General features: G+C 42.1%; 1 protein-coding gene across 2 annotated transcripts in view; it reads left to right on the plus strand.

The window, feature by feature from the left end:
- Positions 1-1,452: 1,452 nt before the first annotated feature.
- LOC126279053 (uncharacterized) overlaps positions 1,453-16,719 on the plus strand; it is a 125,434-nt gene continuing 110,167 nt past the window's right edge. The window contains exons 1-2 of one of the 2 annotated variants that reach the window (XM_049979470.1): positions 1,453-1,946; positions 11,976-12,104. In XM_049979470.1, the coding sequence (XP_049835427.1) occupies positions 1,625-1,946; positions 11,976-12,104 (451 nt within the window). In that variant the 5' untranslated portion in view covers positions 1,453-1,624. Of the gene's footprint in view, positions 1,947-11,969; positions 12,105-16,719 lie in introns of both variants that reach the window. The other variant, XM_049979469.1, reaches the window with a different exon arrangement.

Raw genomic sequence — 16,719 nt, forward strand, 5'->3', positions numbered from 1 at the left:
AATATATAGTTTCAATGCTGCAGCACATTATAGACCTATCCAAGAGAGACCCTTTTCTTCTCGTCCTACAGTGCCTGAAACTGCGATATTGATGTATAAAACTTTTACCGTTTCTTTGCAAACGTGAACATTGAAAATGTTGTGCATGCGTGCTGAAAGCTGAATATGTAATAAATAAGAAGCAGCACCAGTAAACAAACAAGAAATGGTTTCGAAGTTTCAGCTTCATTTGCTGTCATTACCAATACAGTAAAAGTTGAATTAAATGGATTACGAAAGCATGCTTTATACATCACTTACTTCTCTTCTTAGTTATTCTAAATATATCAACAAAATATAAGTTCCATTAACGAGGCCAAATGTGTCATATTACTAGAGCCAGTACGCATTTAAGAACAGAAAAACATTCGAAATTGCCTTCATGACACTATGTTATTCATATACGCATTGTAATTATTAGTGTTTAAAACAGTTGTTGCTTGCGCACGACAAAGATAATGAGTAAGGAGCAAACGTATGTAGTAGTCGTTTAATGTTTTGAGCTATTTAAGATGGCGCCAGGTCACGCCCACTCTGTCTTAAAAACAACGTACGGCGTAAATCTCCCTTCTTTTTGTACCGCCATACTTGTATTACGTGATGTTAGTGGCAGAAATACACCAACCTTAAGCGCCACTGGTTGTAAAATGTGAAGTATTTGCCTCTTCATCATCTTTTCGTAGGCTAGGAAATAAACAGCCAACGATCTACATTCATTACGTATATACTTATTTGTAATAAGCCAGATATGGGCTGTGTGACAAGGAAGAATAGAATGTTATTGCTCCTCGTTTCAGTCGCAGCCATTTAAGCTGCCCTCTTAGGATCCTGCCTAACCGCACTTTTATACGAAAATAAATAACCGAATATTTATTTCATCCTCGTTTGCTAATTAGACGGAAATGTAAACAGCACCGAATATTGCAGAACGTACTTGTATTAAAAAGAAAATCCCAGAATTTGTTACCAACAGTAAAATGAAGGTGAAAATAAAGTTGCATCAATTGGGGCGCGAACCTACATTATTCAGGTCCACAATGCGGGAGCTTATCCGTTGCGCGAGGCATCTGTTGCGATTTTTGCCGCTGCTGTTTCGATAGTCGTACTCTCTCTTAAAGGCTCATAGTGTTGATGAGTCATTAACTGACACTTTATTATAAGAGTGACGATTTGTGATAAATCTGCAGTGCACCGTCACCTTAAAATGGCATACTGCAGGTTACAATACAAAACAGCTAAATATGTCAAAGTCAAGGGTGTCTGTTGCATCGATTCAAAGATAGTACAGCAGTAAGGTGTAATACTCTCTGGCCGTAAACGGAAATGAATAATTCTGCCGTTGACGTACAATCAGTCTATATGTATCTACATTCTAACCGGGTATATCGTAGAAATTTAGCATCTCTGCAAAATAAAACAAAAGAACTAAGAATCTAATATAAATATTTTTGTGGCTAGTTCACGCGGGAGAAGTTGGTAAAAGCTTGTTTCGCCAGTGAATAATCGTACAGATGTTGAAAAATTAAATACACAATAGAGGCGTTGTAACATGTAGCAAAATGACTGTCCAGTGAGAAAACTCATCATGACTCATAATGGCAGTTGTATTTATTGGTTATTTACTCTAGTCCTGTATCATGTAGCAGCACCCGACAGGACATTTTCATCGAAAACAGTGACAAGCGTACAAACAGCTGGGAAGGTGGCACAGAAACCGAAGGCAGCACGCGCTCGCTGCTTCCAGCACTGGAGCGTCGGTGGCGCACCAATTAGAGGACCGTTCGCTACCAAACCGAATGCCTTCAAGTACACCGCCATTATACAGACTGGAGCAGTTCGGTGCTCGGGGGTGGTCATCGCTTCGAAGTGGGTGCTCTCTTCCACCCAGTGTTTCGTCGAAGAGGACGGTAAGTCCTAATGAGTTTACATTTTTGCTATTGATTAGTTCAAGTGTTTTTGTGGTCTTCAGTCCTGAGACTGATTTGATGCAGCTCTCCATGCTACTCTATTCTGTGCAAGCCTGTTCATCTCCCAGTACCTTCTGCTGCCTACATCCTTCTGAGTCTGCTCAGTGTATTCATCTCTTTGTCTCCCTCTACGATTTTTACCCTCCACGTTGCCCTCCAATGCTAAATGGAAAGTTTGTCGTTCTGGTACCTTAAGCCAAAATTGCACCGCCTTTCCGACCTCATACTTCACATTTGTTAGTTTCATGAACTCACAACCTTCCTGTCACATTTCAACTTAACCACAACCCCGTAAGTCGTGACACAATACGAAAAAAACAATAAAATACTTGTGACGCCAACGAAGCATAAAATGGTTTCTAATTTCTGTTTCAGTGTTGGAAATTCATGGTCTCTTTTCTCGCCTGTTACGTTAAGGATCATCATATTTTGTCTAACTCTTTAGGTGATAATAACCTCTCTAATCCGTGCAATTTTTTGTTTGCTAACCTCATTTTAGCCATAATGAATCTGACAACGTTTCTCGGTGCGTCCTGTAGTGTTGTTAATAGGGCATGAGTGAGGATAGCGCGCTTCTCACCACAGATATCTGAACCCAGGGAACCTTCAGCTCAAGTCCCACACATTTCCGCACCACCATCCGTACTTCGTAGCTGGATAGCTTCTGACCGCCTGGCTTTTATCGCACTTACAGTCATTTTACTTAAGTCCCTTTTTACACAGAGTTTTCAACCAAGAGAGAAGAACAATCACCCTGCAGCTGACCTTCGCTACTTTCTTGTCTCTCAGCATTTTACGTAAAGTCCCAGGGGAACGACGACCAACCTAGACGTTTAGTCCCTTTAAACCCGTCATCGTCTTCACCACCTTTTGTACCACGACTGGAACGAGCGCTCCGAAATATTTAGCATAGGTTCAGTACTTCCGAATGCTTCTCAGATTAATAGTTTTCCTTTTAGTACATGATTCAGGTTTTACGTTTGCTTCAGTTACAGTAGTCTATGTTTATCTGACGCTACAATAGCGAAGCCATAATCACAGTATATAACATTTGTTCTTTTTTTAAAAGAAAATGGGGTTACACTATCGGTTTCAACGAACTGCTTCGTCATTTTTCCAATATAAAACATCAGTTGGAGAGTATACAATGGGAATTACGACCACACATCTTTGAAGAAATTACGAGAAATAATGAGACCAGGCAAGTGAGGCAATGGTGGCACGACCAAGTTACCACAAGTTATGCCCGTGCTTGGCCAAGTGTTCATTCCATGTCCTAACGTAGAATAGATAAAAACTACACTAGGGTAAAAACTGCCAAGAACTTTTGCTATGTGTCCTCCTGTAACACAGCGATTGAATGGCTCATATAAATTCACAAGTCTCAAAATTAATTTTTTTTTCTTGACTGTACTTTCATTCCCCTGCTCCATATGGGCAGGGGAGGGCTGGTAGCGGCACAGTCCACCACTCTTCAGCCAACTGGCTTTATGAAAGTACAGAAGGGTGATTACATAAAGAGGGAGGGACATAAAAAACACAGCAAATGGAGATGATGGGAGTTAAAGTATACACTAAGATGAGGGCATGAACTGAGAGACAGTTAAATAGTCGATAAAGTTAAGAGAGGGAGGTGGTGCAGAAGGGGGAACGCCGCTCCAGGGAAGGGAGGGGAAGGGGGGAGGGAACCTGAGCAGGAGGAGGCAGGAGGAAGGTGGGGTTAGAGTTGGTTGGAGGGGAAGACGTCCGGGCAAAGCTCATCATCCGGGAGGGGTATGTGCCGAGTGTAGCATTGGGAAAGGAGGGGGAGGGCATGGAGATGGGGAGGGGGCGGGATACAATGGGAAAGGTGCGGAAATGGGGAAGGGGTGGAAAGAAAGGGGGTGAAATTCAATTTCTTTTCTTTGTTGTGATTTCATTCCCCTGCCCCATATGGGCAGAGGAGGGCTGTCAGCAGCACAATCTGCCGCTCTTCAGCCGAGTGACATGACAACTAATAAAGAAGAAAATTATACAGATAAAGGCTATAAAAAGCGGGAGATAAAAACAGAGTAAGGAGAGACAGTGGAGGTAAAAATACACTGACATGGAGACATTCAGGAGAAACAATTAAAAAAGTCGACACAAAGTTTAAAAAAACACAGTTGGCAATTTATAGAGCACAAAAGGGCACTGAAGTCACAGGCACAGGTCAAAATTTGGCCGCAGTATTAAAGGCATTCGAGAACAAGATACTTTAAAACCAGTTGTAGAGATGAAGCACACACGACGAAGAATAAAACTGCCAGGAGGGACCTGCTGAGGAGAGGTCTGAGAGGATGGAAAGGAGGGGAGAGCAAGGTGCAACAGGGGAGGGTTCGGGGTGAAAAGAATAGGGGCATCAGGGGGGCACCAAGAGGCAGGAGACAGGTGGGGGAGGGGATGAAGAGGGAATACAAGGCAGGAGGGAGAATAACCTTACTGTAAGTGTATCAAGCACAGCAAGTTTCCATATGGAATTCAGCATATAATTTTACTAAGTTCCGAGAAAATAATCTCAAAACACACTGTACTTCCATGTAGGACTGACACACTACTAACTTGCAACATAACATTGCTCCATTTGCCTGGTAACCCTTTCTGTCACTAGAGGCCGTGATGTAGTGTATGAAATACTATTTCTATACTACTTTCATGGCATCTAGTGACAGAAGGAGCTACCAGGCAAATGGAGCAATGTTATGATAGCAAGTTAGTAGTGTGTGAGTCCTACATGAAAGTACAGTGTGTTTCTTCAAGATTCTATTTTCAGAACATAGTAAAATTATATGCTGTATTCCATATTGAAGCTTGCTGTGCTTTATAGACTTTCGATGAGATTATTATATGTGTTTTTCTCATGAGAGCTTACGCCATGACAATGATTAAATATACACACTGTATATGTGTTTAATTTTCAGACTTGTGAATTTATATCAGCCATATGCTCGTTGTATCACAGCAGGACACATAGCAAGGATTCTTAGCAAATTTTACTGTTGTATAGTTTTTATCTGTTTTACATTAGAACATGGAATGGACGCCTGGGCAAGCATGTGCATAACATGTAATGACTTGGTTGTGCCACCATTGCCTCAGTTGCCTGGTCTCATTATTTCTCGTATTTTTTTTTTTTTTTTTTTTTTTTTTTTTTGTAAATGTATGGTCATAATTCCTATTGTATATTCTCCAAGTGATGTTTTACACTTGCAAATGACGACGTAGTTCGTTGAAACCGGTAATGCAACCCTTTCTTTTTTTTAAATAAAAAGAAAGAAAAAATGTACTGTGACTATGACTTCCCTATTGTAGTGTCAAACAAACATTTAAGTTGTATTTTGGTCTCACTCCTTACGACAATTATGTCGGAATATAGAACAACAGTCTATATTATTTGAATTTCCTCTCGTACAAGACTAGTCCCGTCATCTACAGTGACGCATATGGCGAAGGGAGTGACAATTTCGATATCACTGCCGGTCAACATCGATAAAAACCGGCTGTACAGCGGCTACATAAAGATACAGTTTCCTTTCAAGCTTCTCCAGGATCTACTTTGGACTGCCCGCCACTCTTTGGAGGTCGTTAGAGCTGAATATGGAATACACGTGAAGACGAGAAAATGGAGATGTCACAACGAGAGCTCTCGGCCTTTCCCAGGACAGCAAATAGAAATAAACGGTAAAGCGAGGTTAGTCTGGAATTAAGAAGCCCAAAAGCTCCATTCCACTAGTTTACCAAAGATCATCTGTTATTAACGTTTCAAATGTACTTGGTCCTCAAGTAACGCAGCTGCTGCTTCTGATGCTTGTCAACAAAATGTTGGAAAGCTTGTTTCTTTAGAGTGTGTAACGATTCATAGGACTCCTAACTTCTACGGACTTAGAGATAGCTGTCCGTAAATAGTTTATATGGAAAGTTTGGATAGAAACATAGGCAGCCTGTATCCTACGGCTCCAGGAAAATTTTTACATTTCCTTACCTGACCTGAAGGATGCTATAATTAATACATCTTCTGTCAGACAATCTAAGTGAAGGTTGAATTAAAAACTCCAGAAAAATCCAATTTTGTGGTAAACTGCGAAGTAGAAAAGCCAAAGGATATAGGCACCAACAGTCCTTTTTTGTTATTCACAAACAGGGAGTAAGAAGAAAAGTTGATACAAATATTGAAGAAGCAGAGAGTTTGGAAGTCGTGCAGTCTAAAATGCTCGTTATTGGCCGTAGCAGGGTTACTGAGTAATACGTTGTGGATGGTAAAGAACCGACTGTCAAACTGCAAATCTGCTGGTTGACTTTCGACTCTCAAACTTCTCCAGGCACTGCGTCTAGTCATGGAACTGGAGGTCCTTCAGATCCTTGTGCGCCATCTGTCAGCCACTGCTTTAAATGCCTCCCATAACGACTCATCAGCAATGTCAGTATCAGACGAGATGTGCAAATGTAGCGGGACTCAGTCTGCAGAATCCTGCGCCTCGGCTATTGCTATTTGTGCTTATTGTGGTGGTCAACCCCCTTCCACGGATCGGTCTTGTCCTCAGTATCATTGACGGCGAAAGTCAGAAACTAGGAACGTTGAACAACATAGACTTCAGGGACGCGCTGAACATGACTCGTATGCCAACCTTCGCTTCCGTCACATGGAGACAACGACATTTCTACCCTGGGCCGATCGTTTCTGCTCAGACGAACCACAACGTGCCAGATTACCAAAGCAAAGACTTTTTCCCGCAGCTGCCCGATATAGTATATTGAAGCAAACAAATCCCCTTAAATAATTTATGACTAGGCTTTTACTGTCTGCAAGTACTATGTTTATCTATTTACCTACAACAGAAGTAACAGTGACATCATTTACATATACTCGAAATATCAGCTATTTGTGGTATTCTTATGCAATGTATATTTGCTCCCCATTCAGATTAAAAGTATAATAGATGCGCTCATCGGTTATTATATATATATTAATGTACGTACATCATCATCAGAGTGGCTTAAGGATAGGAGGAGTAACAGAACAACTTTCTTTAAGAAGCTTTCCGTTTACATACTATAAAAGATGAACACTAATAACACCGACAAACTTCAGGGGCGGATTCCTGACTGGAAATTCAGAAACAACAGTCCTGTGAACATGTGTCAGGAAGTGCATCGTTGCCACGGTAGATGGTGCTGACGAATGAAAGTTCCTCTGACCAAGTGCCGTGTGTTCCTTGTGTGTTGCTGACTGCGTGACTGGCGCAGCGTACTGCAAGCAGCAGAACAGTCTGGTACATTCATGTCGGGAACAGGCCGAGGTGGTGTTCGTGTGCGGCCATGCAGGTGGAAACGGTCGACAGGCAGCTCGGCTACACCGAAACAAGTTCTCTCACAGCGTCATTCAGAACCAGCGTTAACCGTCCTTGTTCTGATCGGCCAGGTGAAAGAGGCATGGATCTCCATCCCACAAACTGACACCTGGCACCTGTCCAACGCAATTCATCCAGTTCTGCATGCTTGCATTCAACATTCTGGCAAATACACAGTTTATCAGTGTATCAGATTTGGCTATTTGCAATGGCTTGTCTCGCACTTACATTAACCTGTGATATTGGAACGTTCATCCTCATGGTAATGTACATGTGCGTCAGTGAAAAACACCAATAAAAAGGTGTTAGCATGTGGACGTAATGTGTTGTTTCAGTCTCTTCTAAACCTAAGGTCCAGCACCGTTCCCTTTGGATCCCTACGTAATTCGGTGCTCTCCGATACACACGATCGAACAGCGGAGGAGTGGTACACAAGCGTCAACTTTAGGTTACAATATCTCGGGATGTAATTAACATTTTACAATGCAACAAACGGCGCTGATTACGTATTTGTTTATATGTTCAGATGTGCTAACAAAACTAATGTGGTTCCATTTAAAAAAAACGTAGGTTTGTGTTACAAAACATACTTCCGTGCGTTTTTTTATGGTTTGTATTAACCAATTACACTAGCCCCTCTGTTCACGTTCGGTCTGTGGGATCGATTCGTCAGTATTTGATGTGGTTTACGAAATATATCCAGCGGTAATGTTAGGTGACCCACCCCATATATATATATATATATATATATATATATATATATATATATATATGGCGAGTAACAACAAGCTTTCACATAACTGTAAGCTAGTTACCTGCTGAAAAGAATAATTCATGAGTTAACACTATGAGGAGCGCATGCAGGTTACCTACAAGGATTACCAAGGCCAAGACGGCCCCGTGGTTGTTTATTGGTTCTATATTCAGATTGTGACAGATAATGCAAAGTAACCTAATACACACTTTTTACTGATGTCTATCACGATGTCTTTGCGCTGAATATGGATCAAACTTACATAAATTACTTGCCTTTGACTTAAGTTTTGACTAATATTTATCTCTTGAAAAGTTTTTATCTAATTAATCTTCATAAATGTTAGTCTGAATGCCGAAATACTGAATAGGGTCTTACATACATCCAGTATTAATAAAATAAATACTTGATATACATGTTTCACACACAATTATTAAACACAGACACACACACACACACACACACACACACACACACACACACACACACACACACACACTCCACCAGACTTCAGTGGTGTTTGTTGCTACCTTTATCACACTATACTTATCTTCGCTTCTCACATTTCCCACACACTGGTTTCTCACGACTTGAACAAACAGTAGCATTATGATTACCTTCGCATGAGGTACGAATCTTACACTTCTCTCTCTCTATCTCTCCTTGTTGCTCTCTGTGGTTCATATTTAGACTATGCTTGATCTTGGTCAGGCTCTTTATTTCTTGGTGTTGCATACTACTATCGAAGCTCTTCGCACAAATCAAAAATATACTTTCGCCTACTAAGTCGCTTACCAGTCACTTCTTTATACAACACCCAGTAAATTATGGTAGCCAAATCAATAATACTGTGGAATACATGCATTGGCCAACGTCCTGTGCCGACTTTCGAGGAGCACGGTCTTGCCATATGATGTACAACGTCGATCCCGAATAAACAGCTACCAGTTACGACATTCACACTCTTACGAAGGTGTGGTTCCATAGGCTGGAGAACCATTTTACCCAAGTCTTGGTCAGCTTGCTGAAAGGGGTCAGCAACAGTGTACGGGAATCCACTAAGAATGCTAGAAGCACATACAAGTAACCAGAATTCATACCAAACTTGTCTGACTTGCTTTGAAACTATTGTGTGAATAGGCATCTTGTTTTACACGGCAAAAGTTGTTCATCAGTTGTAATATAACGTTCTACTTTATAATATGACGCACTGTTTTCTATGAAAGTAATCCAAATTCTCTGGACAAGAATAAATTTGTCAGTTTTGAAGCGTCCAGTTCTAGTGAACTTGATGTCAAACCTAACATACTACATAATTTCCATAACTCTGTTTCTCCCCATAGATGGTCTGAGAAATGGAGAACGCTATACTGTTACCCATAGGCTTTTCGGAGACAAATTCTTTCTCCCATACACTCGTCTTGTATACGTCACGGTGATAAAAGCGTCGAATTATTCAAATTTTTCTGCCCAGGAAGGGTCTTGCGTTCGATGACGGGTCTCCGCTTCATAATGTGGTGCATCATGGAAACTCTGAAAACTAGTCGCCAAGCGCTAAGATGTTTCCCATTCTGAATTTTCCTTTTAGCATATGATGTTGATCCTGGGCTCTAGTAAAATGTTATGACAGCCTGAAAACATATGAAAGAATTTCTATATTTTCTTATAACGTATAATGTACTACGTAGTATTATATGAGTGTATTTGTTTTTATGTTGTATGTCATCCTGTGGTATTATGCAGTTATATACTGAGTTGTCATTACCATTATTTATTATTTATTGTACATGTTGTATCTTGTAGTGGAGTTATAATTTTACAAATTGTAACTCTACATAGAGAGACATGTTACTCACCTGCATTACAATCCACGGGTAAAATTTTCCACACATCCCCCATATTTTTCTGTTTTTTTTTTTTTTCTTTCTCCTCAGTACCTTTTTGTTGCCCAGTATCGATTTTTGATGACGTCCAGGCGAAGCAGCTCTTGTCAAGGTTGTTGGCCTTATAGAGTTAGAATTTGGGACATCAGAAAGGGGGCTGGGTGTAGAAGCTTCATTTTCCCCTAAATCTGGCGCAAAACTATCCCGGACCGGGTTTGTATTATCACTTTCATTGGACGAATCTCTTCATCTGCAGCCAGTGGAGCTACTACTCTTTGTTCATAGTCCTGATCGCTATCAGCGAACTCAAATTCCTCACCCGAGCTTTCGTCTTGTATTTTTCTGAATTCTTCTACTGTTTCTTCATCCCTAAAGAGCGTCTTGTATTTATTGCTCATGTTTTCGGGGACGACTGTCAGATACTATCATAACAGACAATAACTGAAATCGTTAATCTAATCACCCTTCAGCATGTTCTGGTTTTGCTGTCGCATATTTGAACAACAAAGAGACCACAGTTGGTTCCATATCATACACTGTGCTGCCAAGAAATTGCCTGAAAATACAGATAAATGTTATGAGGGGCCAAATTGCTCCTGCGATCCTTATGGGTAGTAACCTCCATGTTTCACAAACAAATAAAAATATAACACCCCAAAAAATGGTTGTTAATGTTCCATATAACTGATGGGAAGATACAAAATATCAAGCCAGTCCAGTCCACGGCTTGTTCAAAACACAAGGGATAATTTCGTAAATAGGCCAAGAACCTTCCACCGGGAGCCCATCGGCATTTATCCGACGTCTTCAACGAGATTCTCCGTTCGAGCGGCTACCACCCTTCGGCATGGAAACACGCCGAGTTTGTGGCCATCCCGAAGACGCAAAGACCCACGCCCTTATTCCGTGTTTCGAGCGTTTGCATCACCATTCTGTGATTTTCGAGTACCTGGTTATGGAGCTCCCCTCGTGCTGACACGGTTCTCAAGTGCGACATTCAGTTCTGCAGCGACATTCGCAGCTGCGTCACAATACTCTTCAATTACCGCCCGTCATGATCACTCAAAACACATTTTCTTTCACATTTTGACTTGTTGGCTTACGTTGTTCCGCTTCCCTGTATGCGATATAACTCCTGTATATGGTGCCTCTGGAAGGTTCATATACTTCAGTTACCTTGGTTACGAAAGCACCAACTACACGAGCACCAACAATTTGGTCACATTGGAATCGACTAACTCCTACATAACGCACTCACAACTACGCAGGACCTGTACTCAGTACGAGTGAGTCTTGCGAGTTACTGACAACATTGCACAGGTGCCGTTAGAGGTCAGATACAACAGCACAACCTGGGGGCCTGGTTAGCATCTGTATTCGTGCTGAAGCATCCATTTATCGCGGAGCTTTCATATTTTTGTCCAACCCTTGTAAAACCAAGAGTTAGATAGTCTTCTCTGAAACTATTTAGCTGGAATGTGAGTGGAAGATGGCCCATGAATAGTTCAGACAAGAAAGGAATACAAGTTTTCTAAATGCAGTGCTGCAGAGGAAGGTTGAAGATTATGTTAGTAGATTACTGTGAGAAGGTACTGAATTGACTTGTGGCACAATCTGAGTCGAATAAGGGACAGTTTATAGAACACATTTTGAGGCATCAAGGGTTCGCCAGTATGGCAATCTTAAGAGACATATAGCTATAAATTAGATTATGGAAGGAAGTGTGGGGAATAATGACTGCCGAGGCAGGCGCACGCTTGAATACAGCAAACAGGTTCCAGTGGGTGCAGGTTTCAGTAGTTACGCAAAAATTTAGTGGTTTGCGCCATATAGTGTACCGTGGAGTGTTGTATCAAACCAGTCTTCTCACTGAAGGCCACAATAGCAATATTGTTGTAAATCATTTCTTTTGCATACTTGCCGATGTCTGTACTCATAAGACAGTACTCGACTGCTTCAGTTTCAGGCGTGCAGATTTCCCCAAAGAAGCGTGCCTCCAAGTGGCCTGACCTCAACATGTCTGCCTCTGACACCCAAGAAGGAGACTCCAGCCGCAGGGACCTGGTTCAACTACCTGTCGTAGCCAACACGAACTGTAAGTAACAGAGCGTTGGTACAGCTACCATTGGCTGATGTGGAACAGGAGAGAGAGTAGGGTGCCACTGCTGCTTGTAGCCAATAATTCGCTGACATCAGCAACAACGCATTCTCATCGCTGGTGTCGTATTACAGCTGAGGCAACTGAGCACTGAAAGCAACGTCAGCACATCTTCATCTCCAAGGTCGTACTGTGAACCACATATGACAAGGTCAAGGAGGGGAGGCAAGAGGGGGCAGAGGAGGGGAGGGGTGTAGGCAGGCACCCCCCCCCCCCCAAAGCGCCCCCAACCCAACTCGAAATCCAAATACTACAAAATATCTGAATTCCCGAAAAATTCGCCAGTTCTGTTTCTGTTACTGACTTCCAAGAATTCGTTTTAGGAGTGGCTCACCAGTCATGTGGGTAATTTGTTTTTCCTTTTTGTTATTTCCTTTCCGTCGCTCCATGACGGAATGGGTGGGCTATCAGGGGATACAATTTGCTGCTCTTCAGCCACATCAGACTAACATTTTAAAAACATAAGGTACTATGGATATGTAGTTGACAGAAATAAACATCTTGTACAATACAAGGACATATCGTATTGCATAATTTAAAATATACAAGGTTGATTTCGTGGTGAATGGAAAATTAGTGTGACAGACTTATATATAAAAATAGACAGACAGTTACATAAGGTAAAAAGGAAAGGCAGATGTGTTAACTGATTAAAATATGTATATAAACTGCCCAAAACAATTAGGGGATCAGGTGAGATATAAACAATAGACATATGGTAATGTATTTCATTCAGATATCGGTTACAACTGTAATTTTTGTGTGATACAGTACTATAATTTGCTGTCTAAACTCTTTATTTGAGTTTCACATAGCGCTTACGTAGAGCGAGGCACCATGAGGCAACCATAATAGTGAAACAGTTATTCTCCTTTCCCTCTAACATAATGTGTGAGCACTTTGGACGGCCAGTACAGTTGCACACCTGCGTGGCATGGGCAGTATGAGGTTATCAAACAGCTCTTGAGGGATATTTGGCCACTCTTCCATGAGTGCAATATCCAGCTCTTGAACCGTTGTGGGAGGTCTGGTCTGGCTGCAATGCGTCTGCCGAGTGCATCCCAGACATTTTCAATCGTGTTTATGTCCGATGGACAAACTGGCCACTCAGCTTCAAACACGTTGTCCACCAGAGCAGCTCTGTGAGGACGAGCGTTATCGTCCACCAGAAGCAACCTCTCTCGTGTGACACCAGCGTAGGGCACAACAAAAGGTCGAAGGATCTCGTCTCTATACCTCTGAGCAGTCAAAGCGCCATTCTGAACGGCACAGAGGTTCGTATGTCAGCCAGTGCTGACTCCTGCCCACGCCTTTCGTCCACCACCGTGATATGCTGATGTTTCCTGCACATAAGCAGGATTGTTCCGAGTTCCACGTCCCTCCAGACGAGGGCACGACGATTGTTCGGCTGAACACAAAATCTTGGCTCATCTGCGAACAGCAGCCGGCGCCATTCGTTATGACTCAAATCCTGACGTTCCTTCGCCCAGTTTCTGCGGGGTAAACGGTGATGTGGTTTTAATGACACACACACCATAGGCCTCCAGGTGTAGAGAGCACATTCCCGAATGCAATTTCGGACTGTTTGTGTTGATATTTCGCTTCCTGTTGCTATATGGAGGGTGCGCTGCACCTGAGTTGCCATCAGCCTCATGTCTCGACGGGCTGTTGACCGGAGATAACTGTCACCTCTTGCTGACGTTACCCGTAGACGATCTCGGCCTTACCTTCCTTTAACGGTTCCTCTTGCCTGAAATCACGTCCAGGTCCTGGAAATTACACTCCGGGACGCTCCAATAGCTGCAGCCACCTCCCTCTGTGTCTGTCCCGCTTCAACCGTCCTATGGCTGTCCATGCCATAGCTTCGGGTAAGTCACGCTGTCGTTGCATTACACTGTCTGCTCACTACACTATCTGAACACAACTGCTTGTGTAATTCGTAAACACAAGTCAACAACAACCCATCTGCAGCAACTTTCCGTTATTACCACTATCTCAGAGACCGTAATGTTGTTGTCTCCACTCCGTAGATACGACAGAAAGACGTGGAACCATTTTAGTTCACTCTGCCGGTGACAACAGAACCTAGACATCTCAACTGCATCCCTAATTACCAGCCGAGCGTTCTAGGGCGCTGCAGTCGTGGACTGTGCTGCCGGTCCTGGCCGAGGTTCGAGTCCTCCCTCAGGCATGGGTGTGTTTGTTTGTCTTCATGATAATTTAGGTTAAGTAGTGCGTAAGCTTAGGGACTGATGACCTTAAAAGTTACTTCCCATAATATTTCACACACATATGAACATTTTGCATCCCTCATAGATGGGTAGATCACGTAACTAATGAGGAAGTATTGAATAGGATTGGGGAGAAGAGAAGTTTGTAGCACAACTTGTCTAGCAGAAGGGATCGGTTGGTAGGACATGTTCTGAGGCACCAAGGGATCACCAATTTAGTATTGGAGGGCAGCGTGGAGGGTAAAAATCGTGGAGGGAGACCAAGAGATGACTACACTAAGTAGACTGAGAAGGATGTAGGTTGCGGTAGGTACTGGGAGATGTAGAGGCTTGTACAGGATAGAGTAGCATGGAGAGCTGCATGAAACCAGTCTCAGGACTGAAGACCACAACAACAACAACAACAACAACATTGTTTTTACCAGTATAGATGAGAGTCACATCTGTAAATTTCAGTCGAAGTCATTACACTTGCTCCTGTCACCATCAGATGTCTGCAATATAGAGAACGAGTGTTTAGCGCCAACAGCAGGTAGTTGACTGTGAAATCAATGAAGTTCTATCTATGTACAACAATTTCGTACTGCAACCAACAGATTACCGCACGGTTAAAAAACGCAATACAGTCATAAAATAAATATTTTGCATGTATAAGATGCTTAAGTAATTCTAAAATATCTCCGAAAACGTCAGCAGCGCGGCAAATGCGATGTTTATATAGCTAACTGAGGGGAAATTTAGTCTTTAAACCACGATTTCGTACAGCCACCAATAGGTTGCTTCGTGGTTAAAAACCGGAAAAGGGTCGTAATTTACTTATTTTCCGCATCAAAGATGTTGAAGAAATTCTAAAATCAGTGCAAAATACGTCAGCAGCGCGAAACGTGCGATGTTTACGTGTGTACCGTTGTGTATAAATTAATGGCGTCGAAAATATTCCACGAGTAAAATGGTTGCGAATAAAAATATAACGGGATAGTTTAAATGTAAATTCCGCGATTTGTGTGGCAGAGTATCAAATCGCGCCAGACAGACTGTTCCACTGACGGTATTGCGGAGAGAAACGCTTCCCCTGTTTTAATACAGTACTTCTCTTGGAATCAGAGTAGCTCATTATAGCCGTATGCAGATGATATATAGTTAATGGCCTGCGTGCACACCAGTAGACTAACAGCTGAAAGACTGTTGAACTCCTCACACCAAATGTTCTGTAAGTTATGTGTCAATTGACGCCACATGCAAGCAATTGGCACAGAGCAGTCGATCCCCTGCTCGGCACTCGCAGATACCAACTCGCAACACAGTATTGCCTGAACCATCGCAGTCTAAGTGTCTTCCAACCCAGTTCTAGCAGAACTGATAGTCACAGCATACAAATGCAGGAGGTACATCACCAGAATGGGTGCTCGAATACAACTAGTGGAACCTACTATAGCTGAGTGAGAATAAATTGTCATATGTCGTGCAGTTCTCATGTACTGTAAACAATTTCAATGTATGAGGCAGGTGGAACTGCAGCGGTGTTAGAGATTAACAGGCTGCTGACAAAGTGCTCTCAGACCATGTCATTTTAAGTACAATACATCATAAAATACATGGCAATGGCTATATACATATACCGTAGTAGCACATACCAGTGACCATGTAAATACTGTTTGCTAATCAAAATTTACGAATAACATCTGTACCTCATTGTCTGAATGTCGCTGTATATGATTCAGACACTCACCAATAGGACGTTATAATAGGTATACATCTAACACATCGTAAAGTTTTTGGGTAGGATTACGAATGTCATGCAGCTACATATCTGAACTTGCTTACAAAAAAGACATTTATTGTGCTTTACAGCAGATCATATTAATTTGTGAACTGTGGAGTTTAAAAAGTTGCAGAGGCCAAATGATGCATTGTTTGCAGATACAGTCTTAATTACATTGACTGAATACTCTAACTGCAGATACTATAGTCTCCAAACATGTAAAACATGAGGAAATAGAGAGTGCACATTTAACATAGACAGAAATGTGTCCACGTGGATGGAACATTGCGCCCACCTCGTCCTGGAAGCAAATTTTACACAGACGAGTACCCTCAACCACATGCCCGTCAGATGACCCTGCTTTATTCAGAATATCCGCCTCAAGTTTAATATTTAACACATCGTTTTCTACAACTATCGCATTTTTTATATGACAGATTGTATTCAGAAAGTCAGTGCCCTTTACAGGAATCAGGAATGTAGATTTCGAGAACCACAGAGCATGTACTGTCCATGGATCATCCTTCAAATCACCACCATGATGAAAACTTACTGTTAC

The sequence above is a fragment of the Schistocerca gregaria genome, chromosome 6, assembly GCF_023897955.1.
Source record: "Schistocerca gregaria isolate iqSchGreg1 chromosome 6, iqSchGreg1.2, whole genome shotgun sequence".
Classification (NCBI taxonomy): domain Eukaryota; kingdom Metazoa; phylum Arthropoda; class Insecta; order Orthoptera; family Acrididae; genus Schistocerca; species Schistocerca gregaria.